Genomic DNA, 18929 nt, shown 5'->3' with positions numbered 1-18929 from the left:
GCTTGTCCTACTTGCCATTCACCAAAGCTAAGTTTTAGCATTACTTCTGCAACCAAGCTACATGCCTGTCATTCACAAGATTTTCTTTGAAATTAAGTGGGAACCCATGTCCTTGATTAGTCCTGCGATGCTGAAGATGTTGATACTGCAAAAATCCAAAAAGAAATCTGCAATTTTTAAGGCAATGGATACCCCTCGATCCAACCAACAGGGCTGGAAGCAGAGAAGGGACTCTCAGTGATGTAAATTACTCCAGCTGACTTCCACTGTAAGCACTGTAAGGCAGCTGAAGGTTTTGTCCACAGGCCATTAGGCATGGCTGATCAAACAAGGCATTGAGAAGCATTGATCTCTTTGTTTTTTGTGCCAGACTCAGTTACAGGAAATATTAAAATCATAACTTTCGGGGAAAAAAAAAAGTTATCTTAGCTGCATAATAAATGAGCAGGAAAAAAATGTGTGCATTAAGCTCAATATTACACCTTTCCTTAGGTTGCCAGATTTACAGCATAGGTGCTACCCAGCTCAGGTAATTCCTAAATTAGGCATCGACTCTCCTGTTTAGCTTCAGCAGGGGATACTGCTGCTACCATCATCCAAGCCAATGAAGTGGAGATGCTATCAGAGTCTGATGCTTACCTTACAGAATTAAAGAATTCACGTCAGAGTTAAATCACTTGAATACACTTCATTTTTTTTATGACACTGTGCTGGAGAGGGCATTATTATTGTCATCTTTAAAAGTAAAAAGAAAGCCTTGCTGGACACAGCATTCCCCAGACACAAACCTTTATGTGAAGATTAAATACAGTTACAACCTGAAGTGAGAGCATTGGTCCTTAATGTCTGGGAATGCTGATTGGAATATCATCTAATTGAAAGGTAGGTATGATGGGATGTCCTGCCAATAAACCTGCCCAGATAAACAGAATTAGCTTTGGCACTGCCTTGGCAGCATGGATCTATTCTTTTGAATAAGATCAGAAAAAGCCCAAACACCAGAGGTTGTTTGGGACCTTCTCCCATTACAGGGAGACCCTAATTAGCAAAGAAAGCCCAATAGACTCTAAGGATATCTCAGAAATTCAATCTTTGGCTCAGACTGCTCCAGAAGCAAGCTCTGCTGGAGGTGTTCAGATTTGACTATTGACAGATAAAAAAATTGAGCACATCGGGTTCCTGCAAGCTCCAGAAATACGGGCTTGGGCATACACATGTAAAAGACTGCTGGTCAATCTTTCACATCAAATCAGCCACTGACAGACATTTTTACCCCATTTGAAAATGTGGTTTCATAGTTTAGTCCTCTGGGGCTTGAGAACTTTGTTTCATGTGTCTCTGAGAGATCGCAAGGCTTCATGAAGACCAGCATCTTGTTACATGTGGGACATCTGCTGCCCTGAGAGGGACAGGAAGGGAAATGTCACAGATAATAATAGAGCTTTTATGGTTTCTCCAACCAAATATATAAGCATAAGGAACATCTCTCCACCAAAAATCTCCAATGCGTGATGCAACTCAAGCGTAAAGGTATTTTTCTTGCATGCTGACAAGTGACACCAGCTTCATTTTGATTTGCCAGTATGTGCTGTTATGAGTATAGTATTCTAAAAGCAATGCAAATTAACTATTAAATCACATTGATTAGATACAGAGTACATTAATTCTACTTTCTAACCACAGCAATACTCCACCCCTTGATTATTTTTCCATAAATTTAAAGGTACTTCATACACTGTTCTATGCATGTGAAGAGATTCCAAAAAGCTTCAGAAGAACAATGTTGTTCAGCCTGTTTCTACTGGTGTTTCTACTGTCATGTACCACTGAAAGACTTCAACAAATATTTTCAATATTTTACAAAGATTAATAAAAGCAATGAACTACGGAATGGTTCTGTTAATGAGAGCATTAACATATTGCCTTCATTCTTTTGGTCAACAAAGAGCACAGACTGGTCAAGAAAATTATCTTCACTTTGACAGAAGAGATGCAGATGATTGAAAACTTGCAATGCATTAGTATTGTATTTTATTTTTCCTGTATTAACGACAACAAAAACCTGACTCTCAGAGTAGTGAAGTTTCTTTATGAAGAGCTTGCTGCTTATGAGAAGACAAGCAAAGAAGAGAGGACTGAAGTTAAAGCTTCTTGCAGGACAGAAAATGAGTGAATGCCTGCATAGCACCACGCTGATTTATTATGCCTATACCCAGGGCTCTACGAGAGCATGCAGATATTACCTCCACAATGACTCATTAATAGGTTAAATTTGGCTGCTAACATTTTTTTAACGTACTTCTCCTCTCTACAATCAACCAAAGAATGCACTATTAGAGTACGAAATTAGAAGCGAGCGGTTTCTAGTCTATGTCAATTCTTAATGAGCATATTTAAACTCAAAGTGCACCTGGATGCCATTTAAAAGAAGGCAGGGCATGAGATGACAACCAAGAAAGCTGTCATGGGAAGTCCCGACGCACAAGAAGATATAATCCCACCGTTCCACCTAAGCATCATGTACAAAAGAAACATCAAAATTAACACGGGAAAAGTCATGACAGCAACCACTTCACATGAAATTAAATATGTATATGATACAAACCCCTCTTTTGCTGAGCACGAAAACACACAGTAGGTAAGTAGCTGAAACCCAGACAGGTTCAGTAAGACCAAACACTTCTTTCACAACACCTGTAGCAATTCTATCATTATACCACACCTTACATATGGTAAGGGCTGAATTTCCATGCTAATGATTGATAACAACACAACCAATTGCTCCTGATCACTTATCTTCTGTTTTGTGCTTTTTACCACCCTGCAGTAGTTGTATTCTTTGCAATACATTCTATTCCCCCGCAGTTATTCCTACCACTCAGAAGAATGGGATTTAAAAATAACATTTAAACAACACGGAGGACAGCAACTACAAGATGCCCACAAGAGAAATATTTAGGTGCCTGCTAAATATCCTTAGCAAAGTCAACAATGGAGTTTTATTTAGCAATCCTACCTTTTAAAGCTATAGGCTCAATTAGGCCAAAAAGGAGGATGCTGCGTGTTCCTGCAAGTCTCTTACTGCATTCATTTATTGTTCAGTTCACAGTCTCTGAATACAACACAATCCTCCGACGGAGTCAGCTTTCATAATTCAGTAGTACAAAGTCTGCAAACACATGTAACCTAGATCCATATTTCACAGTGACAGCATATGATAGCAGAATGTGAAGTATTAATGCTAGTGTCACTACAGTCCTACACTCTACTGCACTTTAAGAGAAAGCAGCTGCTGAGATGAAATGTGTGCCAACTGTCTGAAGACAGAAACATAAGAAACATTCCTTCTGTTACAAAGGGAGAGACACACACAAACAGACTTTCTTTTAGACTCAACAAGCACAAAGTTTCTTACTTTTGCCTTTTACGTTTCTATTTCCGCCGGGCTCGCTCAGGGAAGCAGTGCCTGGATGCAGAGACACAGAGCAATACATCGCCATCCGGCACCTGGTGGGGCACAGTGCCCACCGAGCTGGGAGAGATGCTTTAGGGCTTACAGCAAACTCTCCCCCTGCCTGCCAGCATCCCCCATGCAAGCCATCATCATGCAGTACATGGCGTGTGCCTGCTGCTGAGCCAAGGGACAAACCACAGAACTGCATTCTGTTGTGAAGGGAATGAGTGAGGTGTGCTTTTTGAGCTGTTCCTTCCACAGAGCTGAGTGAGATGCTTGCCCTGCCAGCAGAAATGGCACACGGGAGCTCCCAGGGCTGTGCAGCACATTCCCCTGACCTCACTGAAACGTTCGGCTGTAATTCACTTCGAAACCAGCACAACCTCATTGACCTCCTTATCAAACCATTTACTGCGCGTTTACGGACCGGACAATGAAATAGAGGAGGTAAGGTATTAATAGTGACACTATTTGGCAAACTCATAGAGCAGTTCATTCAAAAGGCAATTTTAAAATTGAATGAAGAGGTTTGACTAGGCAATAAAAGCAGCCACAACGCCAGTGAGCAGTACTTAGGAGGAAAGCCTCTAATTATCCTATTTATAAATCAACAGCAATTTTACTGATGACTTCTTCTCAAACTTGATTAAAATAACTTCAAAAAAATTAAAAAATAATCAGATCACACTTATTTTATTAAATTACAGTTTAAAAGTACTATTGATTCTCTTCATAAATGAAAATGATAAAAACTTGAGGACAAGAACGAGACAACATTTTTTAAGAGAAACATTTGTACAACACTCGGCAACATAATTATAGTGCTGCCCTTGGGGAAGGGGATTTTATTTTATAATGAGAATGTTTACACTGTTATGGGGTTCAATCTATCTGGGAGGGAAGGTTAAACTTCTTTCCATTAAAGACAGCCTTATAATGAAAAGCTCTGAAAGGAGAATGGAGTCTAATATAGTAGATGTAATGGCCTATTAAATGATTCACACACACAAAATGAATCAAATTCATTGTATCTTACTGCTCTTTTATGACAAAATTGTTGAAAAAATAAAACTATTGTCAAGATAATTGCATATTCCATATACTGTATTACTGTAACTACTATTCTTATTGGGTGACCCGCAGCCTACATTTTAGGCACGTTAATAGGACATTACATTTTAAATACTTTATAGTATTGGAATGTTGCACAAAAATCCCACTTTCACTCTGAAAGCAGAAATCAATTTAGACTTAAAGTCATGCTGCAATTCTGCATCATTCTTTTTCAATTAAGTTTTTTGCATACATTCTTTATGATGTCATTTCTACATTCCTGCAACAGATGTTTGTTTATATCCCAATTTACTAAAATGCTGCCGTACTAGTTCCTGCTATTTTCAACCTAACCTCTACAACTAGCTTATGTTTCCAAAACACAGTACAATAAATGTTTTCTTAAACTTGTCCCCTCCATCTACTGCTAAGAATTACCAACTCTGATCATTACACAACAGTGAATGCTGCTGTTAAGGGAGGCTGATGTACTGAAACGAAAGAAAGAAAGAAAAAAGTTGTGACGTGTGCCTAAAAATACACGTATCAGCTGATCAGAAATAAAGACAACTTTGGGGTTTTGCATGAATGATTAAGAAAGGTGTTCCTCTTGACAAGACTTGATTTTGCACGAGATCTACACTGTTGTAATCCAGCAGAAGAACACACTCTAGAAGTAAAACTGCTTGCTAAGGATGTAGTCCTGCACGTGAACACATTGGATGTTCCTCAGGTGCTATCCCAATGCAGGTGAAAGACTACTTGTAATCTTTACTTCTAATATGAAAATAAGAGTATTTGGAGTAGCTTTAAGAAACGAATGAAAGACACAATCAATTCTGGCCAGTGGGTTCACACTTCCAGACCAACATCCCGCACCTGTGCTAACACCAACAGTTAAGACTTCAGGTTCAAAAGGCATGAAGGTTAAGTTTGTATCAGCCAACTCTGAAGTACTAAGCAACCTCAAACAATTTCAGTAGAGCTGTATGAAAAATAAGCCAGAATTTCTAAAGTCTCCAGATGGTATTCAGAGAACTCAAGGGAGTACAGTTTTGCAGAATTAGGTGTTCATACTTCACTGAATAAATTCACGGGCTACAGGACTTAAGCATTTGAAGGCTCCTATGTTTCTTTCAAACTTTAAGACCCCTTTGTCAGTATTAAAAATATGTCAATGTTTTTGTTATTTGTGATACAGGAGGGGAGGGGAACTGAACGCAAGCACAAGAGCATGAGTTGCATTCGAGGGGCCAAGGCACAACCCACTGCCTTGCACCACCTTCCTGGAGAACCACTCATCAGGGTGAGAAACCCAAACCCTCTCATCTACCCTGGGCTAAAGAAACCAGCTTATTTTAAACACATTGACCTCCTAGGCTACCTATGCTTGTTGGAATTTTTATGTAGTTTAAAACTAGCCTAAATTCACACGTAATTCTACTTCTTAAGTCTTTTAACTGAAAATTGAAGCAAGAAACATCAATTCAAACCTATTTAAATTACAGGAAGTAAGGCAGGGATTTTTCACTTTTATGTTCCTCTTATTAAAATTCCAAACACCAAAAACCCTCCCAAGCTTATGATGTCAAGTGAGATTTGTTTCTCCTGTAGTCCACTCCCCTTTCCAGAAGGCAAAACCCAGTTTCTAAGCCCTAGTCTCCTGCTATTAAACGTGACTGCAACAAACCAAACCAATATCACAAATTCCACTGAAGTGTCAAGTACAAGAAGGTGAGAAATTAGAACCTATTTCCACAAAGAAAAGCAGTAGAACAGAAATTCATTTACCTTCCTTACAAGTAGGATACATTGTAGAGGATAAAGTTTTACCCATGAACAAGGCTCTTTTCCATTAAGACAAATAAAGTAACTACACATAAATATGTAACAGATATGGGCATGGAAAAATTACCAATGTAGCAGGTAGCAAACTAAAGTAAGTTATCAGTGCTTCTGTATCTTGAACCATAAATGAAGAATGATAAGGATTATTGAGGCAAAAATTACATTATTTTCCAAAGGGGGAGAAGCAGAGACTAGAGCAGGAGGTCTGAGAAGCAGCTCAATAGTCTGGGAACAAGCAATAAAGAAATTAGCCCATTAGATAAACAGATTCTTAATTTACCCATGAAGGAGCCACTCAGAGATAATTTCTAGAGGCAATCAAAGGTAGACAAGGTAGATTTTATTCAAAAGATGCTCAGAATAGCCTCATGTTGCAACATGAAGTACACTGCTCAGGGTAAAATAATGCCAATAATATACATTATCCAGCAGATGCTTTACAATTCAGTCATTTAGGACTGTGCATATGTGGAATGAACATTCATTCAACAAATACTATCAGTTAAAGTTATCAAACCAACCATGCGTTTTCTCCTTCCCCTGGTATCTGTTTCCAGAGCAGGCTTTCTCCATTTTACTAAGATGGGATTAGCTGTACTTCAGACATTATTGCTCCATTGGCACAAAACGGGCCCATCACACTTTTTTCATGGTTGCCCATAGGTATGTGCTTTATAGGAAGCCCCCCCTAGTCACTGCAATTGAGTATCTGCACTCACCTAACAACTGCTCAGCAGATAATCAGGTTCTCTAAATGAAGAGAAGCGTCACCCCAGGAAAAGGTTTAAAGGGACAAAAACGAACAACAAAGAGCTTGAACCTCTGAGGTCAATCGCGTGCCCAAGCCAAGTTTCACATCCTCACAAAGCTCTCCATCACTGCAAAGCAGTCTCCCAGTTAACAAGTGCTTTTGAAATTTCAACTTACCTAATGCTTTCCAAACTCCATTTTTCTCGAGAAAAATCCATTTGTTTTCTTTATAGTAGGCTTTTTAAAAGGGAGTCATAACTGATGGATTACAACATGTTTCTACCTTTTCAATCTGAATTTCATAAGAATAAAATAAACCACAAATGAAAGTGCTTGTACCAGGCACGTTGAACCTTTCTTCTTCTATTAGCATATCAGTCTGCAATCATAACTAGATCAATAGCGAAGATATCTGCTTAAAAGAGCACCATGCTTTCTTTTGTCAGAAATTCATTACTTTTTATTAGGGTCATTGCTTGAAAACTTCAAAACACCATATGGACCTAATTGTGGTTTATTTTGGCAAAAAGGAAGACACTGTAGAACAATTGAGGCATTACATTCTACAATTCCATTACTTTCATCCCTCTCAGTTTTATTACTGTGTCATTAAAGGCAACTTGAGTGAGCGAAGAATTATAGTGTCATGTGTACGGGCTAGTAGATTAATAACAAAACACACTCAAGTTTAAAGGTATCTAACAGCTGTTTTCATTATTTTGTGTAAATACGCTTGAAGCATATCTATCTGATTAGTGGATAGAGTGCTCTTCTCTGTCACATGCCATGGGCACTGCTATGTGCAAGTAATCAAAGTGCTCAGAAAATGAGTTTACATTGTTCACTGCTGAAATACACAAATGTCAGAAAGTGACTGTGCATCAAAGCTTAGGCAAATCATCTGCTGCAAACAAACAGACTCCAATGCACATTTCAGCTTTAAACATTCCTCTGCAGCACAATGAGTGAACAGGACTTATTGCTAGCCAAAATGAAGTGACGCTCATGGAATAATAAGTTGCTAACGTATAGATGCATAAACAAGCTCTGCCTTGAGTACCTTGGAGAAGAGCTCGGCTACTTTCAAAAATAAGATGCTTGAGTGCTACAATTACTTGGCAACGTTATGGATATCATACAAGGTAGCAATGGGCAATATATACATATTTACTGCCATTGTTGTATTGCTGTTTTTGTTCAACTTGTTTACCAGGAATCCTAACAGATACTCCTTCCTTTTACTGGCAACAAAAGGAACACAGTTTAGGCACCCTAAAAGGAGCAAACCCTCTCTTTCCCATATATAGTCACATAATTCGAGATCAGCACTTCACGACCAGATTGCAGATAACACAAGTGAACTCAGAAACCAAAAGACCTGTGCTGACGTTTGATGAAGGACAGATAAAATTTCAGAATTACTGCATAAAAATTTCTTCTTTCTATGATTCATTCGCTTCAAGCACAGATTGGGGCAATTAAACTACTGTATATATGGATGAAAATGAAAGAAACACCACTGCGACTCATCAGAAAAATAAAGTCACTCTGAGTTTCATGAGCTTAACAGAAGATTTTTACTCAAACGTCTTCAACAACAAAAAGTAAACTGAGGCAAAACTGAGCAGGATGCTCACAAAGGCCCAACACTCAGCACACGGTGCCTAAGATGGCTCCTGCTGAAGCACACTGCTCTCTGCACTTCTCCAAGCATCGCAGTTGTTGACTTTTCCTACCTCACCAGTTCGCATCATCCTCTGAGAGACAACAGGTTCCACATCATTGATTCTTCTACACACTGGAAGTCCACAAGCTCCTTCATGGTGCAGTTCTGGACTCAAGACTGAAGTCAGAATGGGACCAACTCACAATCTGCCTTGTTTTGTGGATATCATCATAGCGAACTCCTAAATTGTCCGGCACTACTCCTACATTTTTTAACCAATCATTCTACAGATTTATCAAATGACCCTTAAAATTCCAAAGTGTTTTTACATTCAAAACTATATGTCCCTAAGGAAAATCAAAACAAACAATGGCCCTACGTGTTCTTTTATTTATTTATTTTTTATTTCCCCCCTGAGCCATGTAATAATGACCAATTTCTACCTAGTGGATGCTGTAAGGATTATCTTTGAACTTAAATAATTCCTCCTCTTCTATGGCATTTATCCTCTGACTGAATTTATAAAGATTAACGTATATCCCCTTCTCAACCTTTATTTTGCTAGGACAAGTGAACCATACTCTTTTAATCTGCTCTCGTAATACAGATTCTCCTAATCATCCTAGCAGTAATTCTCTGTACCTGCTTCACAATTTAAATTAATCCCTCTTGAACATGGATGGCCAGAACAACATACAATTTTTTGGTGTTTTACGTGGGGACAACAAAGAGTATCTTTAAAAAAAACCTCTCTTTGATTGCATGGGAATCACAGAAGCTTTCTTTCCTCCCCCTATTTGGTATTGCTGCTTGCTATCTGCCTAATAGCAAGAGCTCTACATACCTGCATGCTCTTTAGATCCTGTATTTACCTGTGCACTTGTATACACCAGTCCAGAATTCAGCACAGAGTGATAAGCTGCAGAGGGAAGAGCTGACTGCTTTTCCATTTAACAGCTGCTAGAACCATCAGCTTGGGGCTGATGGTGGTTATAGGAGAACTTTGTGTGAAGCAAAGTCACCGAAATGAATCAGAGCCCTTCAACTGGGGCAGAACTGGCACTAGGACCTGTGGCTTCTAGACACCACCAAAACTAGTAAGAATCTGTTTTAAAAGGCCAAAATCTTACCAGAATGCATGCTAATCACTAGGGCTTGACGATGGATGACAAGCAGAAGGACTCAGGCTCTGGAAGGACAGTGAGACATTACACACCATCAGTCCCCTGACTGAACATGGAGAACCTGTTCTCCTCGTCTGCTGGCAATTCCCAGGAAGGAAAAAATAGAAGGAAATTCATAAAGCAGGCTAAAGACATTCAAATTATTTAGTTTCCTACAAGCCTGACCTGAGAACTACTTCGGAGTCACCATGAACAAATCTTGCATAGCTTTAAGACAAAATTATTCTAAAATTGAATTGGCCAATTCAGTTAAAGTCTGACTCTTCTTTTTTTTCCTTTCTTGGCTATTTTTAGCATCTATGACATCGTTCAGAAAACAAACGCTGAATGCAAAAAATATCTTGTTTAGGCTTGAACCACTTTGATGTGAATTCAGATTTCTCAACACGCAGAACGCCCCATCTTGAAGAAAAAGCCAGTGCAATCCAAAGATTTTTTCCTAATACTTACTTGGCAGAAAGAAACTGGGAAGGCATTCTAGGACTTGGATCTCTTGTTGCTCTTCAGCAAGCATCCCTATTATGTGCTGCTCATACACCAAAACTCTGATGAGCCCCCATTACTATTTAGAAATGCATCTTTTCGATAGTAAAGCTGAACAGCCTCCCACCTTAAAAGCACTTCTGGTACATTTACGTTGTGATTTTCATATTTTTAAATGTATGCTATTTGAATTATTTAAAGGGAAAAAAGAGGAGGATTATTTCATCTGGGAGTCACAACTGAGCAGGGGGAATGTCCAAAATATAAAATATTAAATATTCCTAGTTGCAAATGTGAAAGCAAAAAAAGAAAAAAAAAAAAATCCAAAAAAAACCCCATCTTAACCATATTAAGATACTCCTTGCACAACAAAGAAATTATCTGTGATTTTGCAAAATTAAAAATCATTTAACTTCATCCCATTTGGTTACACATAAATAAAACATCTGTATTAAATTGTTCTTACACATTACATAAAGGTCATCTCCATCGGGCTGGAGAGCTATGTTTCCATGCTTCCAGTTTCCTTTTCAGACATAAAGCTGTGATCATACTTATTCCACGGTGTAATTTTATTCTCTTTGCCATCACTCTCTGAAATTCCTGTACCATATCTTACTATCTGCTGTACTGTCACTTCCATCTAACAGTATCTCTAACTGGAATTGTAACTTGAATTGGCTGTCTGCAATCCAGCACACAACAGTCCTCAAAGCAGACTTGATCCACTCAAAGTTTCAGTTTTACATTTAGTAGTAATTTGCCAGGCTATCGATCAGTTCTTCCTTATGATTCCTCCATTCTTTAAAAAGATCTGCCTTTTCTTTCCTTTTTTATTTTTTCTTTTCCAAAATAATACAGCATTCAAGATGAAGTTGGGCTTATTCTAAAGGTACTGCCATTCCCCCATGGCTGCGAACAGAGATTCCTTCATTCTCCTCAAAATGATTTCTGAAAATATTTTGTATTCTCAGAGATGAATCCCCTAAAATAAATGATATTATTTCGTTATTCCTTATCTTTACTGCAATTTTTAGCACTGCCTACTTTCTTTCTATTATGGTAGAAGAACAAATGCCCCAGCATGTTTTAACAATAAGGTTCTGTCACTGTAGCAACTAACAATTAATATGATCAATATGAATTCTGTAAGCATGAAAGAAAAGAAAAAAACAAAATACACACCTGATCTGTGCATCATTTCTGAATCTTCTAATGAAAATTATGGCATTATTGAGATGTTCAAGGGCAGTATTTTGAAAAAGAAAATTCACTATGGGCAGAATGCCTATGAAAACCACTTTTTGCACACATGAAAGATTGAAGTCTGTACGGATCAGGATCTCTGTCTGGATCAGAACTAAATGGGATGCCACCACAGCACTCATATCTCAGCCTTCCATTCTGTCACCTCTTCCCATCCACGTCTGTCATTGCATAGAGCACCCACCACCCTCATCTCTGAATGACTGCAGTAAAAATGAGGCTGTTTAGCACTTTGTAGGATGCTACAGTTCATCGATAGCCTTCTCCCACTTTTAATAGAAGAAGAAGAAAAAAAAAAAGAACAGCTTTATTTTAAGTCTGTCACGACAATTTTAACCAATTATATTTAAACTTCACCAAGTGTTATTAAAAGAATGTGATGCTACCTCTGACAGCATCCTGGATGGGGATGGTATTTAACCCCAGTGTTAGGGAGGAAGATGCTGTTGAGTAAGGGGAAGAGAAAAAACATATGGAGATCTGAGGAAGAGTGCAGAAAGTGCAAAGCCGGGCTTCTATTTATTATGCTTTAACATAGGTAGCTTAAAATTATATCAAATAGATGAAAACCTTTGATATTGTGGAAATTAAAGTAAAAATCTATGATTTTTTTTTCCTGTTCTCATTAGGTTTAGCTGAATTACTGTATTACAGATGGACTGTTCCTAGAAGAATTAAAAAAACCATCCGTATCTGCTCCTGATGAAGGTGTCATTTTCATTTCCTCTCCCATGACATCCCTCAGCTTCAAATGCCCACACACATCACAGCAAGGTAGTCTGCTCTCCATACAAGTTGCAGCACAATTATTATGCGTGGAAGTGCATAATAATCCAGTCCAGTCGTGACTCTACCACTGACTTCCTACATGAATATGCACGAATCAATTAAACCTCTGAATGCATCAATTTCCTTCTCAATGTAGTAATGATAATAATAATAATAGCTGCCCATTGTATAGGGCACCGCATGCAATATTTTTAATGCCTGCTAATGAAATGTGCTATTAATTATTAGAATGTGGTTTGGTTTTGAAAGCCAAGTAGGAGTGCTTCAACTCTGCATTCCAAGCGACACAACCGAAAATCCTGAGCTCTTCTAACAGCCTGACTTGATGGAATTGCTTACAAGCAGTCCGGCAAATCCCACTTAGGAGTCAAACAGCAATTAAATTTGTATCAGGACTTGCAGATCCTGGCAGCTATGCTGCAGTGAGATTTGCAGCTAAGGGGTTAATGGGACGAGATGGGAGTGGTTACGGGCTCAGTGCCACAGGTTTTGCCCTTTGTGGCTTCTCACATCCCAGACTTGGAAAATATGAGCTGTGATACTGAGAAAGGTAAGAAGCCAGCACAGCCCCATAGTGATAAATGAGTTTGCATCATCTGTCATTAGAACTTCCTGCCAACAGGGTCATTCCCTATTAAATTACCACTTGTCAATGTTTAAAATACTGATTGATAAATGACTGTGCCAAAACTGATAACACGACAGCTTTTATTTTCTAATATTCCCCGTTACCACATTCTGCTACTTCAAGATACAGATATAGTGGGTTGGTTTTTTTTTTTTTCTTTTTCCCCAAGTACTTTAGTGAAAGACAATTTAATCTAATACAAACCTAACAGGTACTGTATAATGATTGGTCCTGATATACATTATATACTATTCTTCTTGCCAAAATAAACCTACTGGCGATTTAGTGATACGGGTAGATCCAAGTTTCACATTTCATCAAATGCTAGTAATCTGTTTTATCAATATAAACTGCATTTTAATGAAAAAATTCTTTTCTTCAGTACACTTCACTTTTAATGCCCCAGAGTATAATAATTCGTTCATGCTGTAGAACAAGAATGTTTTACAAGACCTTAACTCTCCAGAGAAATTTCTCTGTAAATACAAAATGCAAGTTTTATGGGAATGTGTTGTATGCAACATGAGCAGTACCCAACATAATAAAAAACTAGGTTGCACAGAGAATTCTGCTTAAGTATCCTTATGAGCTATTGTGGGACTAAATGGTTATTATGGCAGCATTGAGTGGAATACCTATCCGACAGATAAAAGAGACTCAGTAAAACTATTTCTGCCTCTGAACAGATAAAAAGAAATGAGTTTTTTTAGAAAGTTTTGCAAAATAAATACATCCCAGCAGACCAGCCAGCCAGGCTCTCCTTTAGGAGGGCACAGTTGCTCTGCTGCTGGAGAACTGTGGGGACAACTCATCTATTTGGCTTCTGAATTGTAACCAATGGGGCAATGGATATTTCTAGGGCTAGAATAGGAACTCTGTCATCACCCCCTGGAGGCACAGAATGCGAGCACTGAAGGAAGCACCAGTGAGTGGGGATGCTCAAGCCTCCCTTCATCTCATTCACCTAATTCTCAGCTAAAATCCTCCACATTGTGCCTTTCTAAGCCAGCAATGTGCTTCCCTCCCAATAGGTGTCATGTCCCAGATCTTGTGAGCATCCTTCCTGCCTGCCAAGAGAAGCCCTCAAACTATGCTTGAAGCAGGTAAGGAGGAAAGCCATTCAATGGAGCAATTTCCATCATCCAGTTCTTCAGCAGCAAGCCCCAAGGTAGGAGCAGGCTATTGGAGTTATCTAATTATGCTAATTACCCATAAACAGTGGTGACAGAGAGGCTATGACTACCTGAGAGCACCGTGGAGATGCCCAAGCCACCTCTAAGTGCAGTAGGTAGCCTCAAAGCCAGAATCACTGTCATTAGCATCATACTCCACCTAAGCTAATAAATACTTCTGCATGGAAAGCTAATTAACCAAAAACTGCATTTCTAAGGTATAATGCTTCCAACCACAAGACTGTTAATGAGAGCTCACTTGGATACCACTTTAGAGCATCTCTTGGTGCCACACAGCCACATCTCCACTTCCTGTCCATAGACTTGTGATTGGACATTCAGGTCTGTCCCTGGTTGTGGACATTAGTAGCAAAGCTATTGTGTGGTGTTAATTACAGAAGAAGGGTGAGTTAGTTATCAAACTCATAGTTATCTAAAAAGAGGTCTCAGGTTCAGCCCTGCAAGTCTGATCCCAGTGATGCAAGTCACAAGAATTATTGTTTTCCTTCCCCAAAACAGGCTCCTCCCCACATGCCAGCAATGTTTCTTTACAAGAGACATTGTCAGTGCCATTTAGAAACCTTTGTTTAGTCAGAAACTCCCTTGACTGTTCATAAAGCATTCTCAAAATCGGAAAATCCTGTCTCTCTTACACTATAACTAACAAATATAAAATCAAATGGTTGAAAACGTCCTGTTAACTGTACTGTGTTATAAAAGCAAATTAAGAAACAACATTCTCAAATGTTTAATTCTACTTCTAAATGCGTAATGCAGACAGCATGAGGTACCAGCTAACAAGTTCCACTTAAAAGAAACCATTGCCATCTTCTGCTGTCATCCCAGTGCTCCTCATGTTTCTTTTATATTAGCCCACTTTAGTCCAATCTGCATTTTGAGCTCTTAGGAACATTAATTCATTCTTGCTTATAAAAGTATCTCCCTCTTCTACTGCATCGTGATGATGGTAAAGATATACCACAGTTAGAGGACTAGGGATAATAACCAAAACCTATATTACAATTTGCACTGGAACGAATTGCATGGAGAGCCCAACTTGACCCAGCTTTGCCAACTACCAGGGATGGAATGGATGCAGACAGACCGAGAGAATGCACTCAAAATACCAGCAGAGGTGTTCCAGCAGGGTTTGCTGGCACAACGAGAGGCAGCTGCCAAGGATAGCATCATTAGAAAGGGAGTTCTGATCTCAGATTGTAGTTTCTGTGTGCACACATAAAAATACATTATATCAAAATAGATTTTATCGATCCTATAGAAAAAAAAAATCTTTATTACATTATAATAGAAAATAAATTGAAATTTAATAAATGACAACGTAAGTGTGAATTACAACATATTTAATTCACTGTGATGTTGAAGAAAAAAAACCTGATGCACAGCACATATGGCATGTAAGATCAGCTATGGGTATACATCTCTTGCAATACCTATGCACTATGAAGTGACATAAACTTGGAATGTTATTTGTCCATAAGGTTAGATGTCTGGTAATATACATTTCTATATAATATATGATATTAGAACATATATAAATAAAGGAGAATTCAAAATCTGAAATGACAGAGGATGAATCCATATGGAATAGCTGTGGTACCACAGGATCCAGTATGGAAGCTAGTCATTATCAGAATCAGAAAATGGGTTGCTTACTCTGCTGAATCCTCAAATCTTCTCATCTCCTCTCATGGCCAGATAAGGACCAGTGGCTGTGGTTGCTCAGGGAACAAGAAGAGGTGTCCCTATGACAAATCTTTATCATAAAGTAATTCTCTTCACAAAATGTATTGGTAACTTCTTGTAAGTATGAGAAAAGCAGCGATTAGATGCCCATCTGAAATATTTAATACACATTATGTGCATATGTAATGCTACATCTCTCCTTAGCCATTACTCCTTCATCCTTATGTGACCATTCACTGTGCTGCTTGTGTCAGTTTGCACAGCCATCATCCACAGCAATCATATTAACAGGTAAACACATGACATGTTTGACATGCTCTTTTAATACAGTTTTTTGATCAAAGGTCAGATGTATTTTCTTGTATTTTAACCTGCAATCTCAGTGCTGATCTAAAATAATCTTTACATGATCACTAGCACAAGCGTGAGGATGATTTCTTAGATCACTTATGTCCACATGGAGGTTCCATTTGAGACATACACACCCTTCGACATTCACACGCGAAATAAAAGAGGTCAGAGTAAAGAAAAAAACCACCCTGCTTATTTTGCCTTCAGAATTTTTAAATATTTTCCCAACATCTCAGCAAAATTATGCATTTTAAAAAGACTGCAGGCACTGAAATGATTGTCAGTCATGCAAATAATCACTTACTTACACTGTATGAGTTTGGTTTGGATAAAGCAAATTACCATTTGAAAATAACTTGAAAAACACTCTGGGCTAAGAGCTTGCTTTATAAATTTTAGCTTGGCCACAATTTCTCTTAACCTTTTTCTCCTCAATCTCCATTCTGTCACTATAGCAATTCGGTCTAAATTAAAACAAAAACAAAAAACAAACAGCATTCGACTGCCACAGGTGCATTCACCATCATTGAAAGCATGATCCTGTAAAAAAAATAGTCCATATGGGCTGCAGTTGAAGGTCAAAACCTAAAGAATTTCAGAGTTATGCAGAGGACTGCCACAAGATTTCCCAGGTACATTAAAAACCATGAAGCACTTCTACAGCAGCTCAGTATTGAATACATGAAACATCCACTGCATTCCCTCACTTTAAAGACATGGTCTCTAGGAAGCAATAGTAGGTTTGCAGAGGGGTACAGGTAATGATCTCTTCTGCCACCCTGAGAGACAAGGCCCCAAGCAGCACTGGAGGATTTTAACACGCTTGCCAAACACACAGCTTTAAGATTTCACGTTAGACATGGATTTTTAAAGGATTTGCATCAGTGCTTTAGAATATGTTTGCCTAGTGACTGAAATGCAAACCTTGCTCTGTAACATCAATAACATGCATGGCCTGATACTAAAAATCTCTCTACCCCAAACTGCCACAAACATACATTCAGTCTTTGAAGTGGCTGTAAGTACAAGCAGGTCAGGACAAACATCTCATGTGACCAGAACTGTCAGCAGATCAGAACACGGACTCTTGCAGTCATGATGCTGCTTTCCACCTCTTACTCCAACAAAGCACACACCCAGCATCGTGTCGTTTTTAAGAGTATAACCAAATTGCAGAATCAAACCTATCTCTATTTAGTATCGGTCCCATCGAAGCAAAGTTCCTGTTCAGTGGGAGGAAAGTTCCTTATAATAGGAAAAACAATTGTGCCAGGTTTAATCAAAAGTGAAAGGGATCTGGTGAATGTTCCCTTTGAGCCACATAACCCGCTGCTAATTTCAGGATGGGCTCTGAAACAAGGGTAATAAAAAACGTCCTTCGTAGTAACTGAGGAGGACTGAAGAGCAACTGCAACTGCAGCTAATGCCAAAATCTGCAAGTCTGCTCCGTGCTACTGAAATGCTTTTCACCTACCTGGGAAGCAATAAAAAGAGAGGTAGGGGAGGGGGGAAGGAATAAAATCCCACTACAACATACCAAGGGAAATATAGCTTCTCAACTACAGCCTTATCGCTGTTAGTGTTCTCTAGAATTTCTTTCTCCTCCTTGACCTCCCCTGTACAAACAAACAGATGGAGTTGAGGCACAGTCAACTTTTTAAAAACTAAAACAAGTGGGAAATTATTCACACCGAGTGATGGGGGTTTGCATGCTGCCCCAGCAGCTTCTGATTGCTGAAATATACTTACTAAGGGAGAGTGCCTATCTTCCAGCTCTTTACTTAACAATGCTGTAACTGATTAGTTAAAGCTTCACCATAAATAGGTAGTTTTGACAGACTGGAGGCAATTTATGACGTGGAAAATGTACTGACCTGCTCACATCAGGAAACCTGACTGGAAAATAAAGAACTTGGCACTTCGGTCTGATTATTTTTTCCAAATCCTTAGGTCTGTGGTCAGGAATCAGCTTCATAAATTTTCCAATGGATGTAAGAAATGATTCCATATTAAAAGCAGAGTTGAACACCACAATATCAGCAACCAAACTGTAAAAAACAGTGAAGGTTAATGAACACACTGCTGTTGCTAAAGGAGCTAAGCTATTTTAAATGCAATGAAAACAGGATACACATTCTCATATACAAAATGTATAATGGAAATGCCAATTAATATTAGCCTTTTCAGATGAACCAGAAGTAGCATACATACCTTAATCAGAAATGTTCCAATTCGTGCGTTTTTATACTTTGAATTATTTTTGAACTTTTAAAAAGCAAATAACAATATATTATTATCAACCTAAAGGAGCAGATCCCATTCTATCCACAGTTCGCTTTCCATTCATAACATGGGTAAGACTAATACTATTATCCTTGTTTTTCCAGAGCCCTACACACAGATCAGGGGCACTGTAATATGTCTTTGGTAGAACCTGAAAGATGACTTCTCACAGGTAACCCTTTGTACTGAAGGACAACATCTGTTTACATGGGTAGATAGTGATAGGACAAGGGGGAATGGTTTTAAACTCAGACAGGGGAGGTTCCTAATAAAGAGGAAGTTTTTTACACAGAGGGTG

General features: G+C 38.6%; 1 protein-coding gene across 23 annotated transcripts in view; it reads right to left on the bottom strand.

The window, feature by feature from the left end:
* Window positions 1-18929, bottom strand: part of QTMAN (queuosine-tRNA mannosyltransferase) — a 170017-nt gene that overhangs the window by 67979 nt on the left and 83109 nt on the right. For all 23 annotated transcript variants that reach the window (XR_016468109.1, XM_090143510.1, XM_090143506.1 and 20 more), the window contains one exon: window positions 18223-18396. Coding sequence is in view for 22 of the 23 variants with exons in the window: in XM_090143510.1 (XP_089999636.1) it covers window positions 18223-18396 (174 nt within the window). In the remaining variant the exon portion in view is untranslated. The remainder of the gene's footprint in view (window positions 1-18222; window positions 18397-18929) is intronic.

The sequence above is a fragment of the Phasianus colchicus genome, chromosome 7, assembly GCF_987193195.1.
Source record: "Phasianus colchicus chromosome 7, bPhaCol1.hap1.1, whole genome shotgun sequence".
NCBI lineage: Eukaryota > Metazoa > Chordata > Aves > Galliformes > Phasianidae > Phasianus > Phasianus colchicus.
Note: the sequence above shows the minus strand (reverse complement) of the source record. Positions and strands in the feature narration are given on the sequence as shown.